We start from the raw sequence: 26,926 nt of genomic DNA on the forward strand, positions 1-26,926 counted from the left end.
TGATACCAGGATTTGGTGTGGGTGATGAGTCGGGCGGCTGCGTTCTGGACCAGTTGGAGTCGGTTGATGTAGGTGGAGCTGATGCCAAGGAGAAGTGAGTTGCAATAGTCCAGTCGGGAGGAGATGAAGGCATGGATGAGTCTTTCAGCAGCGGGAGGTGTGAGAGAGGGTCTGAGTTTGGCGATGTTGCGGAGATGAAAGAAGGAGGTTTTAATGACATGGCGGATGTGAGGCTCAAGGGGGAGGGTGGAATCAAAGATCATGCCAAGGTTGCGGGCCTGGGGAGATGGGGAGACAGTGGTGCCGTCGATGGTGAGAGTGGGGTTATTGATTTTGCTGAGTGTGGATTTGAAGCCTATGAGGAGGAATTCTGTTTTATCGCTGTTGAGTTTGAGGAAGTTATGTTGCATCCAGGTTTTTATAATGACAAACAGGAGTTGATATGTGAGAGGGGGGGGGGGTTGTGAGGGGATTTGGTGCCGAGGTAGATCTGGGTGTCATCGGCGTAACAGTGGAAGTCCAGGTTGAAGTGGCGGAGTATCTGACCAAGGGGAAGGATGTAGATGATGAAGAGGAGGGGGCCGAGTACGGAGCCTTGGGGAAAGCCTTGAGTGACTGTGGCTGTAGCAGAGGTGTGGTTATGGAGAGAGATGAAGTGGGATCTGTTGGAAAAGTAGGAACGGAGCCAGCTGAGTGCAGAGCCTTCAATGCCGAGGTCTTTGAGTCTGGTGAGCAGGATGTTATGGTTCACTGTATCGAAGGCTGCGCTCAGGTCGAGGAGGATGAGGATGTTGAGGGAACCAGTGTCAGCAGAGGTGAGGAGGTCGTTGAGGACTTTGAGGAGAGCAATTTCTGTGCTATGGAGGGGGCGAAAGCCAGATTGGAGGGGTTCAAATAGGTTATACGCAAGGAGGTGGGAATGAAGTTGTGACGCAACGATACGCTCCAGGGTTTTTGAAAGAAAGGGGAGGTTTGAGATTGGGCGGTAGTTAATGAGAGAGGAGGGATCAAGACCAGGTTTCTTTAAGATTGGTGTAACAGCAGCAGTTTTGAAAGTGGAGGGGACAATTCCTTGGGACAATGAGGAGTTGAAGAGATTAGTGAAGTAGGGGCAGAGAACGGGGAGGCAGGACTTCAGCAGGGGAGTGGGGAGAGGGTCGAGGGAGCAGGTAGTGGGTTTGGAAGAGCTGATGAGTTTGGAGATTTCAATAGGGGTGACCAGGTCAAACTGGGAGAGGAAGCAGTGTGGAGGAGGGGTAAGGAGGTCAGTGGAGATGTTGAAAGGAGGGGCCTTGGTAGGTGGTGGAGTAGATGCTGGGGAGTCGGGTACAGGGGATAAAGATTGATAGATGGTGCTGATTTTATCAGCGAAAAAGTGGAGGAATGAGTTTCAGAGAGCCGGAGTAGAGGTAGGGAGAGTGTTGGCTCGAGGCTTGAGGAGGTTGCCCACTGTGGAGAAGAGGGTTCTGTGGTTTAGGCAGGGATCGGTGAATATGGAGGAGAGGTAGGCAGATTTTGCAGCAATGAGGGCATCTTTGTAGTCAGTGAGGTGGAGTTTGTAAGCTTCAAGGTGGACTGTGAGAGATGATCTCTTTGTGAGTCGTTCAAGTCGGCGACCAGTCTGTTTCAGTTTACGAAGTGCAGGTGTGTACCAGGGTGAAGATGTGTTGAAAGTTACGGTTCTTGTTTTGAGGGGGGCCATAGTGTTAAGGGAGGTAGACAAGGTGGAGTTGAGATGGTTTGTGAGATCATCAGGTGAGATATGGGTTGAGTCCAGGGGGAGAGTGGTGGATAGCAGGTCAGAGAGATGGTGGGGATCGATGGATTTTAGATTACGGAAGGTGATTTCTCGGAGGAAGCGGGGGCGAGGTGTCGGAGAAGGGACGGTGAACCGTATAAGCTTATGATCAGAGGGGGAAGAGGCAAGGATGGAGGTCGAGTACCGGTTGATTTGTGGAGCGACCAGGTCAAGGATGTGACCTTTGTCATGGGTGGGAAAGGTGACGTGCTGAGTGAGAGAGAAGTTGTCAAGTAAAAAGGCGAATTCAGATGCAAGCTTGCAGGTGGGGGAGTCCATGTGAATATTTAAGTCACCAAGTAGCAGCAGACGTGGGGAGAGGGATGAGGCAAGTGTGAGGAGTTCAGTGAAGTCAGATAGGAAGGAGGGGTTTGGTTTAGGTGGCCGGTAAATGAGGGTGATTGTAATGGAGGAAAGGGCTTTGAAGGCGAGGAATTCAAATGATGCTACTGGGGGGGAAGGCGAGTTCAGTGATACGAAAGTTCTGGTTGAAAATAACAGTGAGGCCACCTCCATGGCGGGAGGGGCGGGGCTTGGAAATGTAATTAAATCCAGGTGGGGATGCTTGATTGCGGGAGAAGAAGACATTGGGTTGTTGCCAGGTCTCAGTGAGCAGAAGGAAGTCCAGAGTGTTGTCAAGGATTAGTTCATGGAGGGCAAGGGCTTTGTTGTTGAGCGACCTGGTGTTGAGGAGGGCAAAGTTGGCATTGTGAGAGGGTGGAGGGATGGGGGCAGGCTGGAGAGATCTGAGGTTGTCCCAGTTGACAGTGCGTGCGGTCAGCTGGGATGGGGGGTGACGTGGTTGAGGGGGGGTAGAGCGTGGTAGTGAGCAGACGGATGGAATGGAATGTCCGTGGTTGAAGTAAACAAGCTTGCGTCGAGAGCCTCTGTGGATGAAACGGGGTCGACATAGAAGTCTAAGCTGTTTAATGACTTGGATGCAGGATGGGATGTGGTTGTTGAAGAGACCAATCAGTTGCAGAGTTGAGGGTTTGAGCATGATGAGGAGCCCGAGCAGCTGCAGGAAGCAGCAGAGAGGTTGTCTCTGATGGTGAGGGTGCAGAGAGGTGACCAGCAGAGAAAGTGAAGAGGGGTGTCCAGCATTGAGGGTGCAGAGAGGTGTCCAGCGGTGCATGTGCAGGTGGAGAGAGTATCCAGCGGTGAGGGAGCAGGGAGGTTGTCCAGCAGAGCAGGTGTAGCGAGGTGTCCAGCATTGAGGGAGCAGATGGGTTGTCCAGCAGAGCAGGTGTAGAGGTAGTCCAGCGATGAGGGTGCAGAGAGTATCCAGCAGTGCAGGTGCGGAGAGGTTGTCCAGCGGTGCGGGTGTAGAGAGGATCCAGCGTCACTGGAGCAGGGAGGTGTCCAGCGTCGATGGTGCACAGGCACAGGCACAGGCACAGGCACAGGCACAGGCACAGGCACAGGCACAGGCAGGTAACAGACAGGTAACAGACAGGCAGGTCGGTAACAGGTAGGTAAAAGACAGGTAACAAAAGGGGGGGGGAACGGCGGGCGGAGAAGCGGCGAACAATCAACGCCAGCGTCCTCTCCGGGCAGCGAGCAGGGTTCTAGCGGTTCTAGCGGCTAGCAATATAGGCCGCAGGGCGACAATCGTTCCACGGCCAAAAACGGCCAAAAAACGCCACAGACCACCGCAACTGGAGCAACCCTCCAGTGGTCCCTCGTCAGGTGGTAGGTCCAGGCCTCGTCCGGGATGGAAATATACCGCAGTCAGCACTTGAAGCAATTGAAGCCGACTCGCTGTAAGGGACCGTTGTCAATTTAAATCTGCCGCCGCCGCCATTTTTGTGTAGACAACAATAACAAAAGTTTGCATTTATATTGATACAAATACATCGATAGATGCTCCTGAACACATCATCAGTGATGTAACCTGGGGTCATTGGGTGTTTCGGGTCTTTCAACATCAGACACCCTCACCCAGGCGACCCAGCCGTGGTTGGTCAGACAACGACTTGTGTTCAGGTGGCATTCGCTCCTCCCCATGGACCTCCTCTCCTGATCCAGAGCCATCTCGAGGCCTTCTCCGCTGCATCTGTGGTGTTCTTGATGGCCCTTCTCCTTGCCCCTCCATTAATGCCCAGCGCACTCAAGGCTTTGTAGAGCGATTGCCTTGCAAAACCTCTGCAGCCAACCTCGATGGGCATACACCTCGCCTTCCAGCCCTGCTAATATATAGTATTGCAAGATTTCATGTCAGGTCGGGGGGAGTTCCCCCCCCTCCCCCCCCCCCGCCACGGGTACCATGTAATCCCGTGCTACCTGCTCCATGGTCGGATAGTTGGCGACTAAACCTGGTTTGCCAGGTGAGGAGGGGGCTGTGGACCCCCAAGACCCGTCAAAGGGCGGATGAGCTCCTAGCGAGCCAACGGCCATCCACACTTCAGTAGAAGTTGCCATCACTGTCGTACATAGTATTGTAAGGTAATGCCTCTGTCCCACTTAGGAAACCTGAACGGAAACCTCTAGAGACTTTGCGCCCCACCCAAGGTTTCCGTGCGGTTCCCGGAGGTTTTTGTCAGTCTCCCTACCTGCTTTCACTACCTGCAACCTCCGGCAACCACCTGCAACTTCCGGGAACCGCACGGAAACCTTGGGTGGGGCGCAAAGTCTACAGAGGTTTCCGTTCAGGTTTCCTAAGTGGGACAGGGGCATTAGTGGAACAGGAGCATAAGGGTGAGGAGTTGCCAGGACAGAGCTAGGTTCTAGGTATTTAAGGAGTGACCTAAAACAAGCAAGGAAACAGAGGCAAAACATCAACTCTAGGGACTACCGGAGAATAGACACAAGGAACTGCAGACGCTGGTTTACAGAACAAAAAGACACAAAGTGCTGGTGGAACTCAGACAGCATCGCTGGAGAATATGGGCAGAGTATGTAACCTCAGCAAAACCACCTACAGTGGGCTGATTGTGACAGGAGCTACACAGGGGACCAGAACTGAGAGAACACAAAACCTTGTGTGATTACAGAGCTTGCAGTGGTTATGAAGCCTGTAGAATGATTTGAAATCAAGAATGAGAATTTCATAACCTAGGTTTTACAGGTTTTACAGGGGGCATCTATTTAGTTTTCTATTCCGTTTAGGGTAGCATAATGGCTCAGGGGTAGAGTTACTGCATTACAGCACTAGAGTTCCGGGTTCAATCCTGACTACGGGTGCTGTTTGTACGGAGTTAGTGCGTTCTCTCTGTGACTGCATGGGTTTTCTCTGGGTGCTCAGGTTTCCTTCCACATTCCAAAGACGTACAGGTTTGTAGGTTAATTGGCTTTTGTAAATTGTAAATTGTCCCTAGTGTGTGGGATAATGTTAGTGTATGCGGTGATCACTGGTCAGTGCCAACTCACTGGCAGGCAAATGGACAGGAATTTGAACCAAGTCAAAATCTGGCTCTCAAGCTAAAATGTCATCTGTCTAAAACTTCCCTCTACAGATGGTGCATGAAGCTCTGGGTATCTCCAGCAGTGTGCATTTTGCTCAGATTCCAACATCTGCTGTATCTTGAAGTTTCACCTTGTCAGGATTTGACCTCTTATACCATCATAACCTATTTCGTTGGAGCAAACTGTCTCCTCATTTGAGGAAGGACGTTCTTGCTATTGAGGGAGTGCAGCGTAGGTTTACAAGGTTAATTCCCGGGATGCTGAGAGAATGGAGCAGCTGGGCTTGTACGCTCTGGAGTTTCGAAGGATGAGAGGGTATCTTATTGAAACATAAGATTGTTAAGGGTTTAGACACGCTAGAGGCAGGAAACATGTTCCCGATGTTGGGGGAGTCCAGAACCAGGGACCACAGTTTAAGAATAAGGAGTAAGCCATTTAGAACGGAGATGAGGAAACACTTTTTCCTCACAGAGAGTTGTGAGTCTGTGGAATTCTCTGCCTCAGAGGGCGGTGGAGGCAAGTTCTCTGGATACTTTCAAGAGAGAGCTAGATAGGGCTCTTAAAGATAACGGAGTCAGAGGATATGGGGAGAAGGCAGGAACGGGGTACTGATTGGGGATGATCAGTCATGATCACATTGAATGGCGGTGCTGGCTCGAAGGGCTAAATTGCCTACTCCTGCACCTATTGTCTATTGTCAAATGCTAACTATTCCAATTAGTAGCACAGATAGGGGATTAGGATTAACATCGGAACTGAGTTTACCGCTGGCCCTTTACAGATGTGACGATAGGGCTGATATTATCATCAACTATAAGTCACGACTATGAACAATAACACCCCACACACATGCAGAAATTAAGAAATATTTAGCTTTGGATCTATCAGAATGTCTGCTTTGGGACTGTTGCTTCAAACCATTTTTGTTTGTAGATTGGAAACTCTCGACCCATAGAGATTAAACCTAGTGAGAAAGGTTCTCACTGCATCATCTCAATAGGCTGATTGAGCAGAATTCTCCTTCTGCGATCTGTCAGGAGGCAAAGGGATTATTTACACAGTGAGATACCTCAATGGAATTAACTCCAGGGATTAGTGAGTGAAACAGGAACTGTCTGAAGTTTCGACTGGATAGATCATTAAAGAAATACATTTGCAGTTTAGAAGGAGAGGGGGACCTCATTGAATAGTTATAGACCTGGACAGAGTGGATGTGGAGAGGACGTTTCCACTTGTCGGAAAATCTAGGACCAGGGCCCACAGCCTCAGAATAAAAGGACGTACCTGTAGAAAGGAGATGAGAAGGAATTTATTTAATCAGAGGCTGGCAAATCTGTGGAATTCATAGCCACAGATGGCTGTGGAGACTGTTGGGTATTTTTAAGGCGGAAATTGACAGGCTCTTGATTAGTAAGAGTGTCAAAGGTTATGGGGAGCAGGCAGGAAAATGGGGTTGAGAGGGCAAAATAGATCAGCCGTGATTGAATGGCGGAGTAGACTCGATGGACTGAATGGCCTAATTCTGCTCCTATGACATGAATTTATGAAAAGGAGAGTTGATGGAATAAAGGAAAAGGGCAGGTGAATCTGATCCAGATTGTTCCCAGAGGAAGGATTATACCAACATGAAATGGTTGTGCTAAATGATTGGTTTTCATATATGTGGCTGTGTCGAATTCGGACATTGCTTACCTCCATAGAATCTGTGGCTGGTGTAAGCTGACTCCTTCATAGTGGGGCCTACCCCGAGGGATTGTTGTAATGTTGGGTAATTCTCAGGTACCACACCCTGTAGGTAAAAAAGACAGAACCAGTCATGTCGGAAGGAACTGCAGATGCTGGATTATACCGAAGATAGACACAAAATGCTGAAGTAATGGGCCTGTCCCACTTAGGCGACTTTTTCGGTGATTACAGGAGACTATGCGGTCACCACATGATCGCGGGTGGTTGCCGGGGAGTTGCCTTCATGGTCGTGAGGAGTTCCCGCACTCTCAAGGCTTCATTCTGGTCGCCGCTAATTTTTCAACATGTTGAAAAATTAGCGGCGACCAGAATGAAGAGTATCTTCCTTCACCAGCCCGTTATGCAGGTGGGAGACAGGGCAAGCGGGGGGAGCGCTGTCTGAGTGAAATTCACACGGTGCAAAGCCAATGTGATACAGACGCACACCGCGATCAACAGGAAGGTTGGTGCTGTAATTAAGACGGTGAAAGCACAGTGTACTGGAAAAGACCTGACCAATGCGCAAGCAAGTACCTGGAGAAAGGATTCCCAAACAATAAACACTGCTGACTTTACATGAGATTACAAACTACCGGAGTAACTCAATGGGTCAGGCAGCTCCTCTGGAGTACACAGATAAGTTTCGAGTAGAGACCCTTCTTCAGACCCGAAAAGTCACCTATCCATATTCTCCAGGGATGCTGCCTGACCCGTTGAGTTACTCCAGCAGTTTCTTGTCCTTTTTTGTAAATCAGCATCTGCAGTTCCTTGTGTCACCACCAAGAGTGGAGGAACGTTCATCCAGGAACGGCGAGGAATCAGCGACCATCTGAAAAGAACGCTTCATAGATCTCCTCAATCTAAACCCGATATTTAATGAGCAATGGACACCATTGGCGAATGTAAATCCACCTATTTAGCCTCAACACAGTTCAAGAGTCAAGAGTGGTTTGTTGTCATGTCCCAGATAGAACAATGGCAATCTTACTTGCAGCAGCACAACAGAATATGTTAACATAGTACACTGTAAACAATGTTATAAATGTGGAAGAAAATACACACGCACATGCACACCACACACATACACCCCACACACTCATACATACACCAACACACACACACCAACACACACTACACACACCACATATGCACGCACACGCACGCACACACATACACACACACACACACACACACACACACACACACACACATACATACACACACACACCTCACACACACACACACCACACACTCATACACACACATACACACACATACATACATACACACACACACCAACACATACACACACCACACACTCATACACACACACACATACACACACACACATACACACACATACATACATACACACACACACCAACACATACACACACATACACACACACCCCACACACACACACGCACCACACACTCATACACACACACACACACACACACACACACATACACACACGTATATACATACACACACATCCAACACACACACACCACACACTCATACACACACACACACACATACACACACGTACATATATACACACACACCCCACACACACCACACACTCATACACACACACACACACACACACACATACACACACGTACATACATGCATACACACCCCACACACACCACACACTCATACACACACTCATACACACACACACACACCACACACACCACACACACACCACACACTCATACACACACTCATACACACACACACACACCACACACACCACACACACACCACACACTCATACACACCCCAACACACACACACACACCACACACACCACACACGCACCCACACACAAAACAATAATAGTGCAATAATAACAATAGTCTATGTAGTTCAGAGCTTATTTGAGGTTGCAGTGTTTAATAGCCTAATGGCTGTAGGGAAGCAGCTCCAATTCCTCCACCTGAAACACTTTGCATTGGCTAGCTCAAAGTTCAGCATCACCTCCCACCCACCGTGGAGACGGGCACAAAAACGCGACTGTGTTGGCTCGCTGTCAACACCACTCTTTAACACGGCGGTGCGTTGCCAGTCTGCGTGTACTCACAATGATGGTAATGCCGGGGTTTAGGTGTTTGATGGGTGCAGCGGCTCCTGCCAGGATGTGGCGCTGCCCGCCTGCCGGCAGAATCACGGCGTCCAGCTTATTCACCTGCTCGTACACCTCGAGCCCCATGGTGCCCAGTCCTGCCAGGTATGGCGTGCTGTCCTCCCTGTCAGAGGGACAACAATATAGTCAAGTACTCCGGGTAGGACACCTGGCCAATGCTCCGAGTCTCTCCTGGGGAACCGGGGGAATTCACCGACATTGTGATCAGTATAAAAACCCAAAGGCACAGGTTTAAGGTGAGACGATAAAGTCCTCGCATCTATTCTTCATAGATTCATAAGTGATAGGAGCAGAATTAGGCCATTCAGCCCATCAAGGCTACTCCGCCATTCAATCGTGGCTGATCTATCTTTCCCTCTTAATCCCATTCTCCCCATAACCCCTGACACCCGTACTAATCAAGAATCTATCTATCTCTGCCTTAAAAATATCCATATGAATATCCATATGAATTCCACCGATTCACCACCTTCTGACTAAAGAAATTCCTCCTCATCTCCTTCCTAAAGGAATGCCCTTTAATTCTGAGGCTATGACCTCTGGTCCTAGACTCTCCCACTAGTGGAAACATCTTCTCCACATCCACCCGATCCAGGCCTTTCACTATTCAGTTAGTTTCAATGAGGTCCTCCCTCATCCTTCCAAACTCCAGAAGGATGTCATGAAATTTCTGACTATTCTGTACACAGTTCTATCACTAATGATCCTTTTGGGGCATTGAGTATGAGAGTCAGGAAGTCATGTTGCATATTTGTGAATCTTTACTCCGTCCACATTTGAAGTGTTCTGTGCAGTTCAGGTCGCCCCAATGCAGGAAGGATGTGGAGGCTTTGGAGAGGATGCAAAGGAGGTTTTACTAGAATGCTGAATAAAAGGAACTGCAGATGCTGGTCTACATAAAAAAGGCACAAAATGCAGGAGTAACTCAGCAGGTCTGAAGAAGGGCCACAACCTGAAAAGTCGCCCATCTATGTTCTCCAGAGATGCTGCCTGATCTGCTGAGTTTCTCCAGCACTTTGATGCCTTGCCAGAATGCTGCCTGGGTTAGCTCTCAGGAGAGGTTGGAAAAATATAGATTGTTTCCCCTGGAGTGTCAGAGGCTGATAAATTTGCGAGGTAGTTGAGGCAGGTAGTATCGTAATGTTTAAGAAGCATTTGGACAGGTACATGGATAGGACAGGTTTAGGGGGATATGGGCAGGTAGGACTAGTGCAGATGGGACAGGTTGGTCGGTCTGGGCAGGTTGGGCCAAAGGGCCTGTTTCCATTTCTATGACTCTAAGTGATGATGTTCCCTTGTTGAATCTGAGCCTGGTCGCCATGGTTCGCTGGAGCCTGTGACGAAGCGGCTCGTTTGTAACTCACTCCTGCAGGTAGAGGTAGCCATTCTCAGTGGCCAGTTTCTGGGCGTGGCTCCGGGATTCCTCAGCACCGCTGCCATAGGTGATCACCATGGCTCCGTACTCGCGGCAGGTCTTAACTCTGCCCGGCGGGGTGTTGGCTGACAGGATGATAAAGACGGGGACGTGGAGCTCCGTGGCGTGGTGAGCCACGGCCTTGGAGAAGTCATTGTCCGATGCCAGGATCACACCCTTCCTCTGCTGTTCCTGCAAATCAAACGAGGGGAAGGTTCGTAAAACCAGACAGCTCAGAAAGCTCACGCCGTGGGAGCAGAATTAGCCCATTCGGCACATCGAGTCTACTGCACCATTCAATCATGGCTGATCTATCTTTCCCTCTCAAGCCCATTCTCCTGCCTTCTCCCCATAACCCCTGACACCCTTACTAATGAAAATGATGCCCTCATGCCTGTACTATTTCATTGAAAGAGTTGTCTGATTTATCCCATTTCCCCTCTAACGAAGCAGTCTAAACCTTGGGTGGCACAGTGGTGCAGCTGGTGGAGTTGCTACCCCAGTGACCTGAGTTCGATCCTGACTTTAGGTGCTGTCAGTGTGGAGTTTGCACATTCTCCCTGTGACTACGTGGGTTTCTTCCGGGTGCTCCAGTTTCCTCCCACATCCCAAAGACGTGCGGGTTTGTAGGTTAATTGAGCTCTACACATTGCCCCGATTGTGAAGGAAGTAGACGCGAAAGTGGAATAACATAGAACTAATGTGAACGGGTGATCGATGGTCGGCACGACTCGGTGGGGTGAAGGGCCTGTTGCCATGTTATATCTTTCAATCAATCATTCACTCAAGCTCATCCCTCCATTTATACCAATTAACAATCTAATCGGGTGCCTCCTATGCATTCTTTAAACAGGGGAATGACACCTCAATGATTTGGAGGCATGGAGCTGTACAGCATAGAAACAGGCCCTTCAGCCCATCATGTCCATCCGGCCCATTGCACCAGTCCCATTTACTGCTTTCTTTGCCTTATTGAAGAATGTGCTCCTGAACCTGGATGTTACAGTTGTCAGCCTCCTATACCTCCTTCCCAATGCAAATGAGAGTGTGGCCAGGGTGGTGTGGGTCACCGATGATGCTGCACTTATTCCCTGTATTTTCTGACCCTCTTCGAGAGATCCGCATTTTGATTGCTGTTGTTTTGTTTGGGATGGTGAAGAATTAGCTGGCAAATGTGACCGTACCTGTGACAAAGAGGTGAGCAGGTACCACACGCCACGCTCCTTCACACTGCCCGTGTGATGCAGATATTCCTTCTTCAGGTAGATTTCCATCCCGTACTGTTTGGAGAGCCTGGAATACTAGTTAGGGAGGAAATAAATAATAATAATAATAATAATAATAATAATAATAATAATAATAATAATAATAATAATAATAATAATAATAATAATTATTATTATAATAATAATAATAATAATAATAATTATAATAATAATAATAATAATAATAATAATAATAATAATAATAATAATAATAATAATAATAATAAACTATATTACGGACTCGAGGTCCAGTCAAGGGGCAACATTACATTAAAATGTATTGCATATTAAAAAATATCATAAAGTGCATATAAAATCTTAGTATATCACTTATAAAAGCATCATAAATTATATATTTTTTAAACACAATATATGAGTTAAAAATCCAGATTAAAAGAATGATCAATGTCCTACAACGAGACAACGATACCAGTGTCTCCACAGCTGGGATTCGTTGCGTGTAGTGCTGAACCTTATGTTTTACAAGGCCACAATAATTACATTTTTAGAGTTATTTATCCTGCAAATGAATTTATACATGTGATTTCTTAGGATAGCCTCTAAAGTACTGACTCCTGCAGCCACAAACATATTACTACCCTGTACTCATATTACACACTAAAGACTCAGTGGTTGTATTCTGTACATTCTGTATGAATTGTGCTTATCTATGGCGATAGTCCTGCTGCCGAAATGTGTAGGAAGGAGGAGGAGGAGGAGCCATCTTGGGGAACGGCTGCTAACCAGCAGCCGTCCGTTTAATTCACTTTTTTTTGCAGTTTTAGTGAGTCCTGTGCCTTGTTTGTGGGAGAGTTAGACTTTTTAATGTGGGGGGTAGGTGGTAACAATTTTTCTAGGTCCCTACCTGGTCGGTGAGGCAGCTTTTTCTCCGGGCTGCCCCGTCGACCCGTCCTCGTGGCTTCGGTGGCGGCACAGCGCTGGAGCGGTATCGCGGAGCGGAGCGGGCGATGCCTTGCCTGGGTCGCCGCGCTGGATCGACGCGCTGGATCGACGCGCTGGAGCTCTGGTGAGCTGTGACCGCTGAGATCAACACCTCCGGGCTGCGGGGCTGCTGAGCGGAGCGGGCGGCGCCGACTATAACATCGGGAGCCTGGGAGCTCCAAACCGGCGCGGCCTTGTCGGCTTCGGAAGCCGCGGTCCCCAGCTAGGAAGCGGCCGTTCCAGGTGGCCCAGCCGCTGAAAGAACTCTCCCGACGCTGGGACAACACCACCCGGCCAGAACGGCCAGGAACATCAGGCCTCCGTAGAGGCAATAGCGGAGGCCTCAATCGGCCTGACTTTGGGAGAACTGGGGGTGGGGACTGGACATTGTGCCTTCCCCCACAGTGGTAACCATTGTGCGGGGATGATTTTTTGTGTGTAAGTAAATATGTTAGTCTGTGTCCAAGATGGCTGTCGGAAGGGAGAGTGGACGCTGGCGCGCTTTAGCTGCCGCTGCTCTCTCTTCACATTGTGTTTTTGATTTTTTTGTCTTTGGAGCGAATTCTGTCTTTAATTTGTGTATTGGTGATGTCCTTATTATTTCTTTTGCTCCGACTATATGTTTTTTCTCTCTTGTTAATTTCTGTAAGGTGTCCTTGAGACTTTGAAAGGCGCCCGCAAATAAAATTTATTATTATTATTATTATTAGGAAGGAACTGCAGATACTGGTTTAAACCCAAGGTAGACACAAAAAGCTGGAGTAACGCAGTGGGACAGGCAGCATCTCCGCAGAGACGGAATGGGTGATGTTTCGGGTCGAGACCCTTCTTCAGACCTTGCTTGAGCTGTATGTGAGCTGTTTGCAAAAAAAATTTCACTATATCTTGGTACACATGATAATAAAGAAGACATTGAACCATTGATAACCAAGACAAAAGCGGATTCATGTATTTGAATAAGGGTCTCAACCTGAAACGTCATGGGGATATGGGGAGAGGGCAGGAACGGGGTACTGATTGGGGAAGATCAGCCATGATCACATTGAATGGCGGTGCTGGCTCGAAGGGCCGAATGGCCTGCTCCTGCACCTATTGTCCATTGTTTATTGTCTATTGTCACACATTCCTTCTCTCCAGAGATGCTGCCTGTCCCACTGAGTTACTGCAGCATTTTGTGTCTATCTTCGATTTAAACCAGCATCTGCAGTTCTTTCCTACTTGCATCTTGGAATGTGTTTTGTTGTGCAGTGGCTTTCTTGGACCTGAACTATATTGAAGGAAATGCTATTGGTACTTGCAACTCTACCAGGAGGCAGAGAAGCCCAACTTCCGTCCTTTGCTGCAGACCCACTCAAGAAAGACTTCACATCAGACAGTGTGACAATCTTCAGTAAGAATCCGTGCATGCTGGAGTGGGTCTTGAACTCATGAATGTCAATTGAACTGCCCAGAACGCAGGAATGAAAGGTGCCACATACCGTGCATGGAGTTTTCTGGATCCCGTGTTGGATTTTAAAGGCAGCAGTCCTGATGTCCTCGAAAGGAGCTTGTCTAGTGCAGGGTTCAGGGCTCCTGCTGGCCTTGTAGGCTGTCACGTCCTGGCCAGTGTTGAGCAGGGTTTCGGAGTGGCCCGTTACTGTCAGTTCCCAAGTCTTCACATCTTTGCCCACGTACTCGTCCTCCCCGAAGTCCTTGAGCCTCTCTGGGTTTATGGGCCTCTGCCCGGCGTATCTGTTCCGGGTGGGATCATCCCTCTGCCTCTGCCTCTGGGAATCATCACTGGCGGGCTGCGGACTCTGTGCAGCCCCTTCTACAGCACTGCACAAAATACAAAGGGAGACGGGATGAAGATGGAATTGCAACTTTTTACTCGTAAGGAGGGCATGGAAATAGTCCAGGGAATTCGTAGACATACTCGTAGGAGTTCGTAGGAGTTCGTGATCAAGTCAAGTTTATTTGTCACATACACATATGAGATGTGCAGTGAAATGAAAAGTGGCAATGCTCACGGACTTTGTGCAAAAAAACAAACAAACAAACAACCAAACAAACTACAACAGAATGTAACAGAATCACATATTCTTTTACATATTAAATATTGTGGGCGGAAGGAAAAAGGGAAAAAAACAGCAATTTTTTAAAAAGCAGTAGAGTGGGACAGTAGAGTTAGTCCCTGGTGAAGTAGGATTTACAGTCCTAATGGCCTCTGGGAAGAAACTCCTTCTCAACCTCTCCGTTCTCACAGCATGGCAACGGAGGCGTTTGCCTGACCGTAGCAGCTGGAACAGTCCGTTGCAGGGGTGGAAGGGGTCTCCCATGATTTTATTGGCTCTGGAGTTGCACCTCCTGATGTATAGTTCTTGCAGGGGGGCAAGTGAAGTTCCCATAGTGTGTTCAGCCGAACTCACTACTCTCTGCAGAGCCTTCTTGTCCTGGGCAGAGTCGTGGAAGGTCGTAGGAGTTCGTAGATTACCACCATCTTGATTTTTTTTTTTAGGTCCTTTAAACTCGGCAGAGGTTTTGAGTTAAGTCGTGAAAGTGGGACAGGTCCTTTAGATCTGCCTTCATTCCTCCAGACCCCTCAGAATAGACTTGGAGAACTGCGTTGATACAAATCGCCAGCCTTGTCACGGCGGCTTAAATGTGGTGAAATAAATTAAGCAGATTAATCTCTTTAAGAATTGACGTCTCTAGATGTGGGCTAAACACAGCCGTAAATAAACAAAGCCAATTAGAGGCAGCAGAAGATAGGGCAGGTAATTGAACAATTCAACGTACACTTGGCACTGGTTCCGGAAGAAGGAACTACAGTTCCTGGTGTACAAATTAAGACATAAAGTGCTGGAGTAACTCAGCGGGTCTGAAGTTTTCGTCAGTATTGAGCTCCTGTCCTGAAACTTTGCCTATCCATGTTCTCCAGAGATGCTGCCTGACCCGCTGAGTTACTCCAGCACTTTGTGTGCTTTTTCTTCAATAATTTTACCTCCTCTTGAATTCGCTCCAGTGATCTAGCCTCCCCAAACCTCCAGGGGAGAGAATTCCAGAGATCCACCACCCCCTGAGGGAAGGATGTATGTGCCACCTGTTCTTATCCACCACTGGATTATTTTGCCAGCACCCAACTCCATCTTGGTAACCAGGTAAATGAACTGTTGATCGGCCGTGATGTTCATAGCAAGGGTTGGCAATGCCACTGTGACTCGACAGTGGCTCCACCTCCTCAGTCGGAAGGTGAACAGTTCACGGCCCCTTCCAGACACAAATGGGCTAATTGAAAGTGAGGACATGATCCCAGAAATAGTCAATTAAGAGTTCTCAAATGAAGGGAGTGAATGGAGTTTGTCTTAACATCTCCGACTCAAAAGGGTTCAAGATGACAGATTCACAGAGTTGGGGAATCGGGAACCAGACTTAGATTTAAAGTGAGTCTGAAGAAGCATCTCGACCCGAATCATCATGTCTGAAGAAGGGTTTCGGCCCGAAACGTTGCCTATTTCCTTCGCTCCATAGATGCTTCTGCGCCCGCTGAATTTCTCCAGCATTCTTCAATTTTCCAGCATCTGCAGTTCCTTCTTAAACAACTCATCACCTATCCATGTTCTCTAGAGAAACTACCTGACCTGCTGAATTACTCCAGCACTTTTTGTGGCCGTTTAATTTCTATCGCTTCAATCACCAAAAGCTTGCAGTGATTACAGCAATCTATAGGGATGTGGGGCTAAGCAATGTGTTTAGAGTAACTGTTTGGATGTAAATCTTCCATCAAAACTGAAAGCCAAGCAAAATCCTGTATAATAGAGAAAAATAAACATGGGGTGGAAATGACTCATAGTTCACTAATACCAGAGAATGCTGTTCATTACTGCAAACTCTCAAACAGTCGAAAACAGTATTTATCTTGTTACTGACTGCAAGGGATAACAAACCCTAGTCAAAACTATTAATAGGGAGAATATAGACTCCTAAAATGTTATTTGAAAAACTACTTGGCATTACATGTACTCTGCTGCAAACAAACAGATCATACAGAAGATGATAGATTATTTTATCTAATCTAATGCTCCACTACTGATGACAATAGACAATAGGTGCAGGAGTAGGCCATTCGGCCCTTCGAGCCAGCACCGCCATTCAATGTGATCATGGCTGATCATCCCCAATCAGTACCCCGTTCCTGCCTTCTCCCCATATCCCCTGACTCCGCTATTTTTAAGAGCCCTATCTAGCTCTCTCTGACACGAACTGCTGGAGTAACTCCGCGCATCAGGCAGCAACTCTGGAGAAAAAGGACTGGTCCCTTCACACGGTCTCGACCCAAAACGTCACCCATCCTTTTTCTCCAGAGATGCTGCCTGACCTGCTGAGTTACTCCAGTACTTTGTGCCTATCTTCGGTATAACCCAGCCTCTTACACAGATCATACATACCGGCCCATACTACAGTGGTTTATGAAATATGCTGAGCTCCAAATCCTAAACTCATTTGTCGTGATTCCCTGTTGCTTCGTCCAACCAGTTAAGCCACCAAAAAAAGACACAAAGTGCTGGAGTAACTCAGCAGGTCAGGCAGCATCTCTGGAGAACATGGAGAGGTGACGTTTCGGGTTGGGACACCTCTTAAGACTGATTGTATTAGGGGGGGAAAGCTGGAAGCAAAGTGGGGCGGGAGAAAGGAGAACGTTTGCATCTATTTCAGTAACTAACTCCAAAGATAATTTATGGAACATTGATTTAACCCCCAGTGCTAAATCTCTTTCTTTTAATTTTCTATCTGTTCTCTTATTCTGGTTCCAACACTGACAGGAGTTTCCTTCAAATTATTGTGGCAAGAATAAAGAGATGAAGCAGGGCCATGGTGTTTCAATTTAGCATAGTCCATGAACAATTGAAGGTTACACATGTTGGAGTGGTCGCACTTTTCCACGCTCCCGACCTGTTCACCTCCAATTTTTATTATAGCTCAGCCTAAGTTTTATAATTATCCATAAATATTTAAACACCATTGACAGCACCTCTCCACGCCGTAAAGATGCCAGGCAGAGGAAAGAAAGAGGAGCAAAAGACGGAAGACCCGACGACCAGCACCGGCATGGCCACGCTAGCAGCCATGTTAACAGAGCACAAGGTATCGCTACTGGCAGAATTCAACGCAGCGTTCACCAAACTGGAAACGAAGCTGGACAATATCCAGACCACAATTTTAGATCACCAACACCGTCTTTCGTCATTAGAGTCTTTTGCTGATACCACCAGCCAAGACATATGAGCTATAGCGACAATGCTAACTACGGTGACCGAAGAGAACGCCAAGTTAAAGTCTAAGCTTATCGGCCTGGAAGGCAGGAGTCGCCGAAATAACATAAGGATAGTCGGTCTCCCCAAGAACATCGAAGGCCCCCAAACAACAGCTTTTTTCTCTCAACTCCTGCTCGAGACTCTTGGCGAACACACACTGGAATCAGTCCCGGAGCTAGACCGAGCCCACCGTACGCTAACAGCCAAGCCAAGCCCTGGTGAGAAACCCAGAGCAGTTGTGATCTGCTTCCATAGATACCAGACCCGCGAGTTGGTGGTGCGTGAGGCTCGGAGGCAGAGGGGTAAGCTGAAGTACAAGGATATCCCGATCCACATTTTCCAAGACTACTGTCCCGAGATAGTTGAACAACGCTCCGCATACCGAGACGTTATGAAGGAGCTGTACAACCTGGGTCTCAAACCCTCCCTTCATTATCCAGCCAAGCTGTTCATCATGGCCGGGGAAGGAAAGAGGCGACGACTAACATCTCCTGAGGACGCTCAGGATTTCATCTCATCTTACCGTCGACGCAGACCGGGACCCACAGACGACTGACTTCGCTCGGTACGTCTATATCCGAGTGGCACAGGGGTCCGGTTAATCTACGGTTACACTATGGACTAACTTTAGCTTGACTGCTCTTAGCAACTAGCCATTGCTAGCGCTCGGTCTTGCTGATTATACTAGACCCCTGTCTTGAAATGTATGAGGCTGGTAACAATTCACCATGATTCGTGACTATCTTATACCAAATTTTCCTTATAATGTTTATGTGTAATCATACTTGAAAGGTTCTTCACCTGCACATGTTATAAAATTGGGCTTAAGGGACCCACTTTGTGGTTCGTGATCTGGTCTCTGCCTTCTTGTTTTTAGCAGTTGGCTGCTAACGCTGCCAGCATTCGGCTAGTTTGTTTACACTAGTCTTCCTAGCGGACTGTCTGGGGCTGATAAGAGCTCATTACAGCCAAGGCTGTGTTATACCAATCTGCTCCTACAGCGTTTTTGTTTAACAATACTTAATTGATGTTCTTTTGCCCTGCGCTTTCATCCAAGAGCCCAGTTTGCAACTCGCTAACTTCTCTAATGCTAACTCTTTCTTTATACCTTGTCGATTTTAAGATATACTATGTAATACCAAAGGAAGCTATTCTTGCTCCACTTATACGTTGGCTTGCTTATTCAGTATCATTACAACCATTACCATTAGTGTTAGCAATGACATTGGCAGTGCAACTATTATGGCAATTATTTCAACTTTGTATTTATTTATTTATGTATATTTTACTTTATTTCTACTTTCTATTTTTCAAATTATTATTATCATTGTTATTATTATTATTACTACACTCATTTCATTTTATGTTACTTTACTGACATTGAGCGATTTTGTTGCTTTGGGAGGTGGAAATATTGGGAGTTAAGATCGGATATCTCCACGCGGATGCGAGGACAACGCACCTTGGTGCAATGGGCACTCAAGGTTCAGTTGGGACATGGGGGATCTCAGGTCCGGGGACTCAGGTTTGAAAGATGGTTAAGTGATATGTGTCCCACTTGTTTGTTGTGTGTGTACGTGTGTATGTATCTTTTTTTAAATTTTTAAAAAATTTATTTTTATTTTTATCACTCCTTCCCCCGCCCCCCCCCCCCCCCCCCACATCCCCACACTCGGCAGCTGGTTTCGATGCGCTCTTCCATTTCGACTTGCAGCACTACAGCGCTCTGCCCACTCGCTTGGATATAGCTAAGTATGGCCAACACAAACAACACTCTTAGATTTGTCTCGTGGAACGCGAGGGGGGTGGGAAGTCCTACCAAGACTGACAGGATCTTGGCCCACTTGCAACAGCTCAAAGGCGATATATTTTTTATTCAAGAGACCCACCTTCGTAACAGAGAGGTAACACGGCTTAAGAGAGGCTGGATTAGCCACTTATTTCACTCAAAATTTAATGATAGGGCTAGGGGTACTGCTATCCTGATTCGTAAGAACGTTATGTTCGAACCACAGAAAACTGTGGAGGATCCTGCTGGCCGCTTTATCATGGTGTCTGGCAAACTGCAAGACACACCTGTCATATTGGCCAGTATTTACGGTCCCAACTGGGATGACAGCTCATTTGTAACCAAATTTTTTACATCTCTCCCAAATATTGAAAATCACCACGTCATTGTGGGTGGAGATTTTAATCTGGTCCAAGACCCTATACTGGACAGATCTTCGAACAAAGCCTCTACTTTAACTAAATCAGGTAAGACTCTGCATGCTTTCGCCAAACAACTTGGGCTCACAGACCCATGGAGATTTACATTCCCCACGACTAAATTATTTTCATTTCTTTCCCACGTGCACCGTACCTATACCCGTATAGACTTCTTTCTCTTAGATAACAGACTGCTCTCCAAAATCAAATCCAGTGAGTATCATAGCATCGTAATATCAGATCACGCTGCAACCTCCCTCGATCTCCACTTTCGTAAACGAACTAACCCCTTTAAACAGTGGAGGTTCAACTCCTCATTATTAGCAGAGGCTCACTACAAGCAATTCTTGCACTCCCAAATCACCTTATATTTTGAGCTGAATGACTCGCTGGACATAGAAAGAGGTATACTCTGGGAAGCTTCAAAAGCCTATATTAGGGGCCAACTTATCTCTTTTGTCTCCAACCTGAAAGGAACCGAGACGTCCCAAACGGCAGACCTGTTACAAAAAATAAAGGACATTGATGACAAATATGCATCTGACCCAGACCCTAACCTTTATAGAGAACGCCTTAGGGTACAAACAGACTTTGACCTCACGTCTACTAATAAAGCTAAGCTACGACTGCTTAAATCTAGGCAACACTTTTTTGAATCTGGGGATAAAGCTGGGAAGCTTTTGGCCCATCAGGCCAGAACCGAGGCGACTTCACGGCTAATTCCAGCCATTAGATCCAGCTCAGGGGAGATTCATACTGATCCTCTTAGAATTAATGAAGCATTTGCTAAATTCTACACTGAACTATACGTTTCCGATTGTCCTCCCACTGCAGGTGACATGCTCAGTAGTGTGACGTTTCCCCAAATTGACGATGAAGCCACGAGAGACTTGGGTGGTCCCATAACTGTTGCTGAGGTCCAAGCAGCCATCACATCGCTGCAAAGCGGAAAGTCACCTGGCCCTGACGGCTTCACTGTAGAATATTACAAAGCTTTCTCTGCTCTCCTCGCACCAGTCCTGAGAGATATGTACAATGAAGCGTTTTTACATCGTCGCCTACCGCCCACATTGTCGTGGGCTACTATCTCCCTAATTCTTAAAAAGGAGAAAGATCCCCTGCTTTGTAGTAGCTATAGACCAATTTCACTCCTGAATGTGGACCTCAAAATCCTCTCTAAAGCCCTTGCGCTCCGTCTTCAACGAGTGATGCCCTCTATTATCTCGTTAGACCAAACAGGGTTCATACCAGGCCGACAGTCTTCCCACAATACTACGCGTCTCCTTAACATCATCCATTCACCGAGTAGTGAGACCCCGGAGATAGTGGTCTCCCTCGACGCCGAAAAATCTTTCGACAGGGCCGAGTGGAGGTACCTATATGAGGCGATGGACAGGTTTGGCCTCGGTAACAGTTTTATTCTTTGGGTCAGTCTATTATACTCGTCCCCGGTGGCCTCAGTACAAACAAACGGAACACTGTCGCCCCACTTCCCCCTTCAGAGAGGTACCAGACAGGGTTGCCCGTTATCACCACTCCTGTTTGCTGTCGCGATAGAACCCTTGGCGGTCTGGTTACGCTCAGAGAAGGGCTTTAAAGGTATTACACGGTTCGACACAACTCATAAAGTCTCATTGTATGCGGATGACCTGCTCCTGTACATCTCGAACCCAGTCAGCTCTCTCCCTGTGATTACGAATATTTTAGAACGGTTTGGCGTGTATTCTGGTTATAAACTTAACTACCAAAAGAGTGAGCTATTACCGATTAACTCATTGGCTAAGCAGCTCCCTCGCTCTTTAACCTCATTCAAATGGGCAGAGGACGGGTTTCGCTACCTCGGCATCTTTATCACAACACCCTTATCTGATATGTTCCGCATAAACTTTCTGCCTCTGGTTGAGAAAGCTGAAAGAGATTTTGACCGCTGGTCAGTTTTACCGCTATCCCTCGTGGGCCGGATAAATCTGGTCAAGATGGTCGTCCTACCCAAATTCCTGTATCTTTTCCAGCACGTCCCTATACTTATCACTAAATCTTTTTTTGATAAATTAGAAAGGACAATATCTAAATTTTTATGGGGTAGCAAACCGGCTAGAATCCGAAAGGCGATACTGCAGTCTCCTAAGAGTGACGGCGGTTTGGCACTTCCTGACTTTAGGCGATACTATTGGGCAGCTAACTTGCAAAAACTCCTGTATTGGATGAATGATGATTGCGACCACCTACCGACCTGGGTACACATGGAAAAGGCGAGTTCACATCTCCCGTTGCGGTCTGTCCTATGCTCCCAACTCCCCCTTCCTATAACATCTGTGGGTGCAGGCCCAATTGCGTCCCTCTCGCTCAAGATATGGAGTCAACTCAGGAAAAACTTTACAAGGCTTTACAAGGCCCTTCCATCTTGACCCCACTGCTTCAAAACCACATCTTTAAACCTTCAAATACAGACCACGCATTCAAAACCTGGCATAGCAACGGTATCAGTAGTATCAAAAACCTATACAAGGATGGCATCTTTTCGTCTTTTGCGGAGCTCTCGTCCAACTATAGCCTCCCAAACTCCCACCTTTTTCGTGTTTTCCAGATTAGGGATTTTGTGAAGAAGACATTCCCCCATTTCCCAAATCGCCCCCTGAAACCCTGACCAATATCATCTTAGCTCTAGATCCCAACCGGAAGAAATGCATCTCTGTTTTGTATAACTTGTCGGTTATATTGAAACCTCATACCTCATTAAAAGCTGCGTGGGAGGGTGAGGTGAATACGAAACTAACAGACCTGCAATGGGACTGCCTTGGATTTGATCCATTCTTCCTCCATATGTGCCTGTCATGGCCTAATCCAATGCAAAGTCCTTCACAAAGTCCACTACACAAATGCAAGATTATCTAGAATTTACCCCGCTGTTAGGGACATCTGCAACAGATGTAATCAATCTCCTGCCAACCATAGCCATATGTTTTGGTCTTGCCCTAAGCTAGCAGCCTTTTGGAGGAGTGCTTTCGACTTGATAAGCAGAGCCTACGGCCAGACTATTCCTCCAAACCCACAGTCAGCCATTTTCGGTACCCCTCCCAACACCAACCTCTCTGTTGCGGTGAAACGGGTTCTAGCTTTTACAACCTTGTTAGCCCGGAGACTGATCTAGCTTAACTGGAGGCTCACCTGTCCCCCGACACACACCCGCTGGATTAAGGAGGTGCTTTACAATTTAAAGCTTGAAAAACTTAGGTTCTCTCTCAAAGGCTCTACCAAGACATTCCTAGATACATGGAACCCTTTCTTGGAACTTGTTAACTCTCTCAACTTGTCCCCGGACTCGGAAGAGGACTGAGTGCTCTCCACCATTGTTCTGCTCTACTGCAGCTGCTATCCTTAACCCCCCCCCCTCCCCACACTTATTTATATAATTACTTACTTATTTACTGTTATTAGTGACCCCCTTTTTTTTAATTTATTTGTATTTATTTTTTTAGTACTTTTTATTTCGTTTATCTTACCATATTTGTGTGGATGTGTATGTATGTGAGTGTTGTTTGTCCCCGTTTGGTTCCGACCTATTTCGGGTGGTGTGAAGGTGGGTAAGGGTAAGGGCTTTGAGGGTCGCTTACATACTGTTGCACAATTATGCCTTGACTGTCACTGTCTGTTATCATTGTATGTATGCAAATTGCTGTGAAATTCAAATAAAAATATTTAAATATTCAAATAAAAATATTTAAATCGAAGGTTACACAGTGGATCTCCCAGCAAGACACAGGTCTTTACTTTAGACTTTAGAAATACAGCATGGAAACAGGCCCACCGAGTCCGTGCTGACCAGCGATCGCCCCATACATGAGCACTATCCCACACACTAGGGACAATGTACAATTTTACTTTGGAGGAAGCCGGAGCACCCGGGGAAAACCCACGCGGTCACAGGGTGAACGTACAAACTCCATACATTCTGAACAGTGGCCCTGTGTCTAAAAAGTAATAAGTTTAACCCAACCTTCTCCAAAAGGGGTCATATTCCTCTTCTTCTGAAGAAGTCTTCTTTGCGGCCTTAATGGCCCTGGACTTTGCCAACAGAAACTGGGCCACAAGGTGCATGTTTCCCAGGAGATGTGCGCAGAGGAGACCACAAGACTGTCGTTGGCAGATATTTGATCTCTTCGAATGTTTTATAAAAATAACAATGTCCAGTGCTTGAATCGATTCCCAACTTCAACACCAAGATGACCCTCGACCGCACAGCTCTCGAGATGACCCTCGACCGCACAGCTCTGTGTGAGGATGACACTGCCGCTGCTGTTATTTAAAGAGATTATTTCACCTGTCAAGCCGTCTCTGTCAATTTGAGAAATCCTTCGTAATGCCTGACCTCCTTAATGAGCAGCATATTTATAGCTTTGGAGATTTACCATCTCACTGAGGGGAGACCTTCTTAAAGATAGACACACAATGCAGGAGTAACTCGGTGGGTCAGACCGTCTTAAAGAAGCATTTCTGACACGATTTTTCCAAATGCACGCTGCTTGATTCACGTGCATGTGGTTCAGTCTGAAGAAGGGTTTCGGCCCGAAACGTTGCCTATTTCCTTCGCTCCATAGATGCTGCTGCACCCACTGAGTTTCTCCAGCACTTCTGTCTACCTTCGATTTTCCAGCATCTGCAGTTCCTTCTTAAACACATTACAGAATGAATTAAATGTTTGATAGTTTGAAAACATTCTGATACTCAGAATTCCTTTGATTCTTTACTTTTTGCTATAGAGATACAGCACGGAAACTGACCCTTCGGCCCACCGAGTCCATGCCAACCAGCGATCATCCCTACACTAACACTATCTGACATACACTAGGGACAATTTACAATTTTACTGAAGCCAATTAATCTATAAACCTGTACATCTTTGGAGTATGGGAGGAAATCGGAGCACCCAGAGAAAACCCATGCAGTCTCAGGGAGAACATACAAACTCCATTCAGACAGCACCCATAGTCAGGATTAAACGTGGTTCTCTGATGCTGAAAGGCAGCAACTCTACCACTGTACCACTTAATAGATCCAATAGATAAATAATCTGCTTCATATTTTGGATGAGGTTTTATGTGAGATGGGGAGTTGCAATTATCTGCAGTATTTAGGAGAGGGTCTCCCAAATACTCAGTATTTGAGGGGAAGTCTTTCTACATGGTCAGTGTTGGGGAGAGGCGTTCCAGTGTTGGGTGAATATGATTCCTAATGTTGATTGTGGAATCAATGTTAGAGTTGAAGGTGCAGGTGGATGGGATCTCATTTGTATCTCACTGCGTGAAAGGCTGCTCACAATGACCTTCTGTGTTCACTGACATGGTGCAGCCACTGGGTGAATATCCAGTGGCGCAACTGGTAGAGCTGCTGCCTCACAGTGTCGGGGACCAGGGTTCAATCCTGGCCTCGGGTGCTGTGTGTGTGTGTGCGGGGAGTTTGCACGTTCTACCTGCAGCCGCCTGGGTTTCCTCCAGGTGCTCCAGTTTCCTCCCACCTCCCGAAGACGTGCGGCTTTGTAGGAAATTGGCCTCTTTAAAATTGCCCCTAATCCGTAGGCAACGCAATAACATAAAACCAGTGCTGACGAGCGATCTAATGTTGGCGCAGACGCGGTGGGTCGAAAGGCCTGTTTCCAAGCTGTATCTTTAAACTAAACTAATTTAGAAAATAGAAATGCTAGCGATGTCGTTTATAACTTTATCATAGCAGGAGATGTTGTGGACAAAGATGAAACTATATGTTTCTGGATAAATGAAAAGCCATTGTCTTCCTTTCACTCCTTTCAGCTGCCTGCTTCCAAATCCTATATCTCCTATGCTTCATATAATCTCCAATTGGAGGCATTGGTTAGTATCCCACTTCTGACACCATGTTGTGTTCCGCTGTGGTAATAATTGAAGCCTTACACCATGATAAAGGTCCAAAGACTTTATTAACGACATAGCATAGATAACTTCACACTAGCACGTCTCTCTAATTCTAAGGGAAATAGGCAGGGAGGATTACTGTAAAAGCAAGTGGGCGTAAGTACAAAAGCATGACTCATAACATGAGTGACACTGATCTACAATGCACTAGTTGTAATCACAGGGTTCAAGGAAACTAGAAATTCAATTATCACTCAATCCCACCTTCACCACCACTGTGTGTATATATTTATATTATGGTATATGGACACACTGATCTGTTTTGTAGTAAATGCCTACTATGTTCTGTGTGCTGAAGCAAAGCAAGAATTTCATTGTCCTATCAGGGACACATGACAATAAACTCACTTGAACTTGCTTGGACACCACCATTGGTTAATTTCCCTGCCAAACCCTGGCTAAAAGATCTAAGAGGATGAAGTTTGTGAGAGACTGCATTCTCCAGGACATCTAATTAATGCGTTCAATCCAATTTACAAGACACTCCACCAACTCTGCTCTCTGGCATTCTCATCATTGATTTGTCCACAGTCCCAGTGGGTATGTGACAAGTCATTGGTCATTTTGACTGGCTTGAAGTCACAAATCTAATGTCAGAAACATGCCAGTCAAATAGTGCACAGGAAGAGCCCACAAATAGTGGTAATCAGAAGATTTGTGTTGTTTAAAAAAAAAATTCATTGAGTTGCCCACTCAATGCTGTTGAGATCATTAATCTAGGAACATAACCTGAATCACCATCAGCTGCTTCTCATGGATAGAAAGGTGATT

General features: G+C 46.7%; 1 protein-coding gene across 1 annotated transcript in view; it reads right to left on the reverse strand.

The window, feature by feature from the left end:
* LOC116966371 (L-threonine dehydratase catabolic TdcB-like) overlaps positions 1-15,992 on the reverse strand; it is a 34,783-nt gene extending 18,791 nt beyond the window's left edge. The window contains exons 1-6 of the mRNA XM_033012554.1: positions 15,829-15,992; positions 14,184-14,523; positions 11,683-11,799; positions 10,449-10,690; positions 9,022-9,187; positions 6,896-6,992 (exon numbers count right to left, since the gene is read on the reverse strand). Of these exons, the coding sequence (XP_032868445.1) occupies positions 6,896-6,992; positions 9,022-9,187; positions 10,449-10,690; positions 11,683-11,799; positions 14,184-14,523; positions 15,829-15,992 (1,126 nt within the window). The remainder of the gene's footprint in view (positions 1-6,895; positions 6,993-9,021; positions 9,188-10,448; positions 10,691-11,682; positions 11,800-14,183; positions 14,524-15,828) is intronic.
* Positions 15,993-26,926: the final 10,934 nt, after the last annotated feature.

This window comes from Amblyraja radiata, chromosome 37 (assembly GCF_010909765.2).
Source record: "Amblyraja radiata isolate CabotCenter1 chromosome 37, sAmbRad1.1.pri, whole genome shotgun sequence".
Lineage (NCBI taxonomy): Eukaryota > Metazoa > Chordata > Chondrichthyes > Rajiformes > Rajidae > Amblyraja > Amblyraja radiata.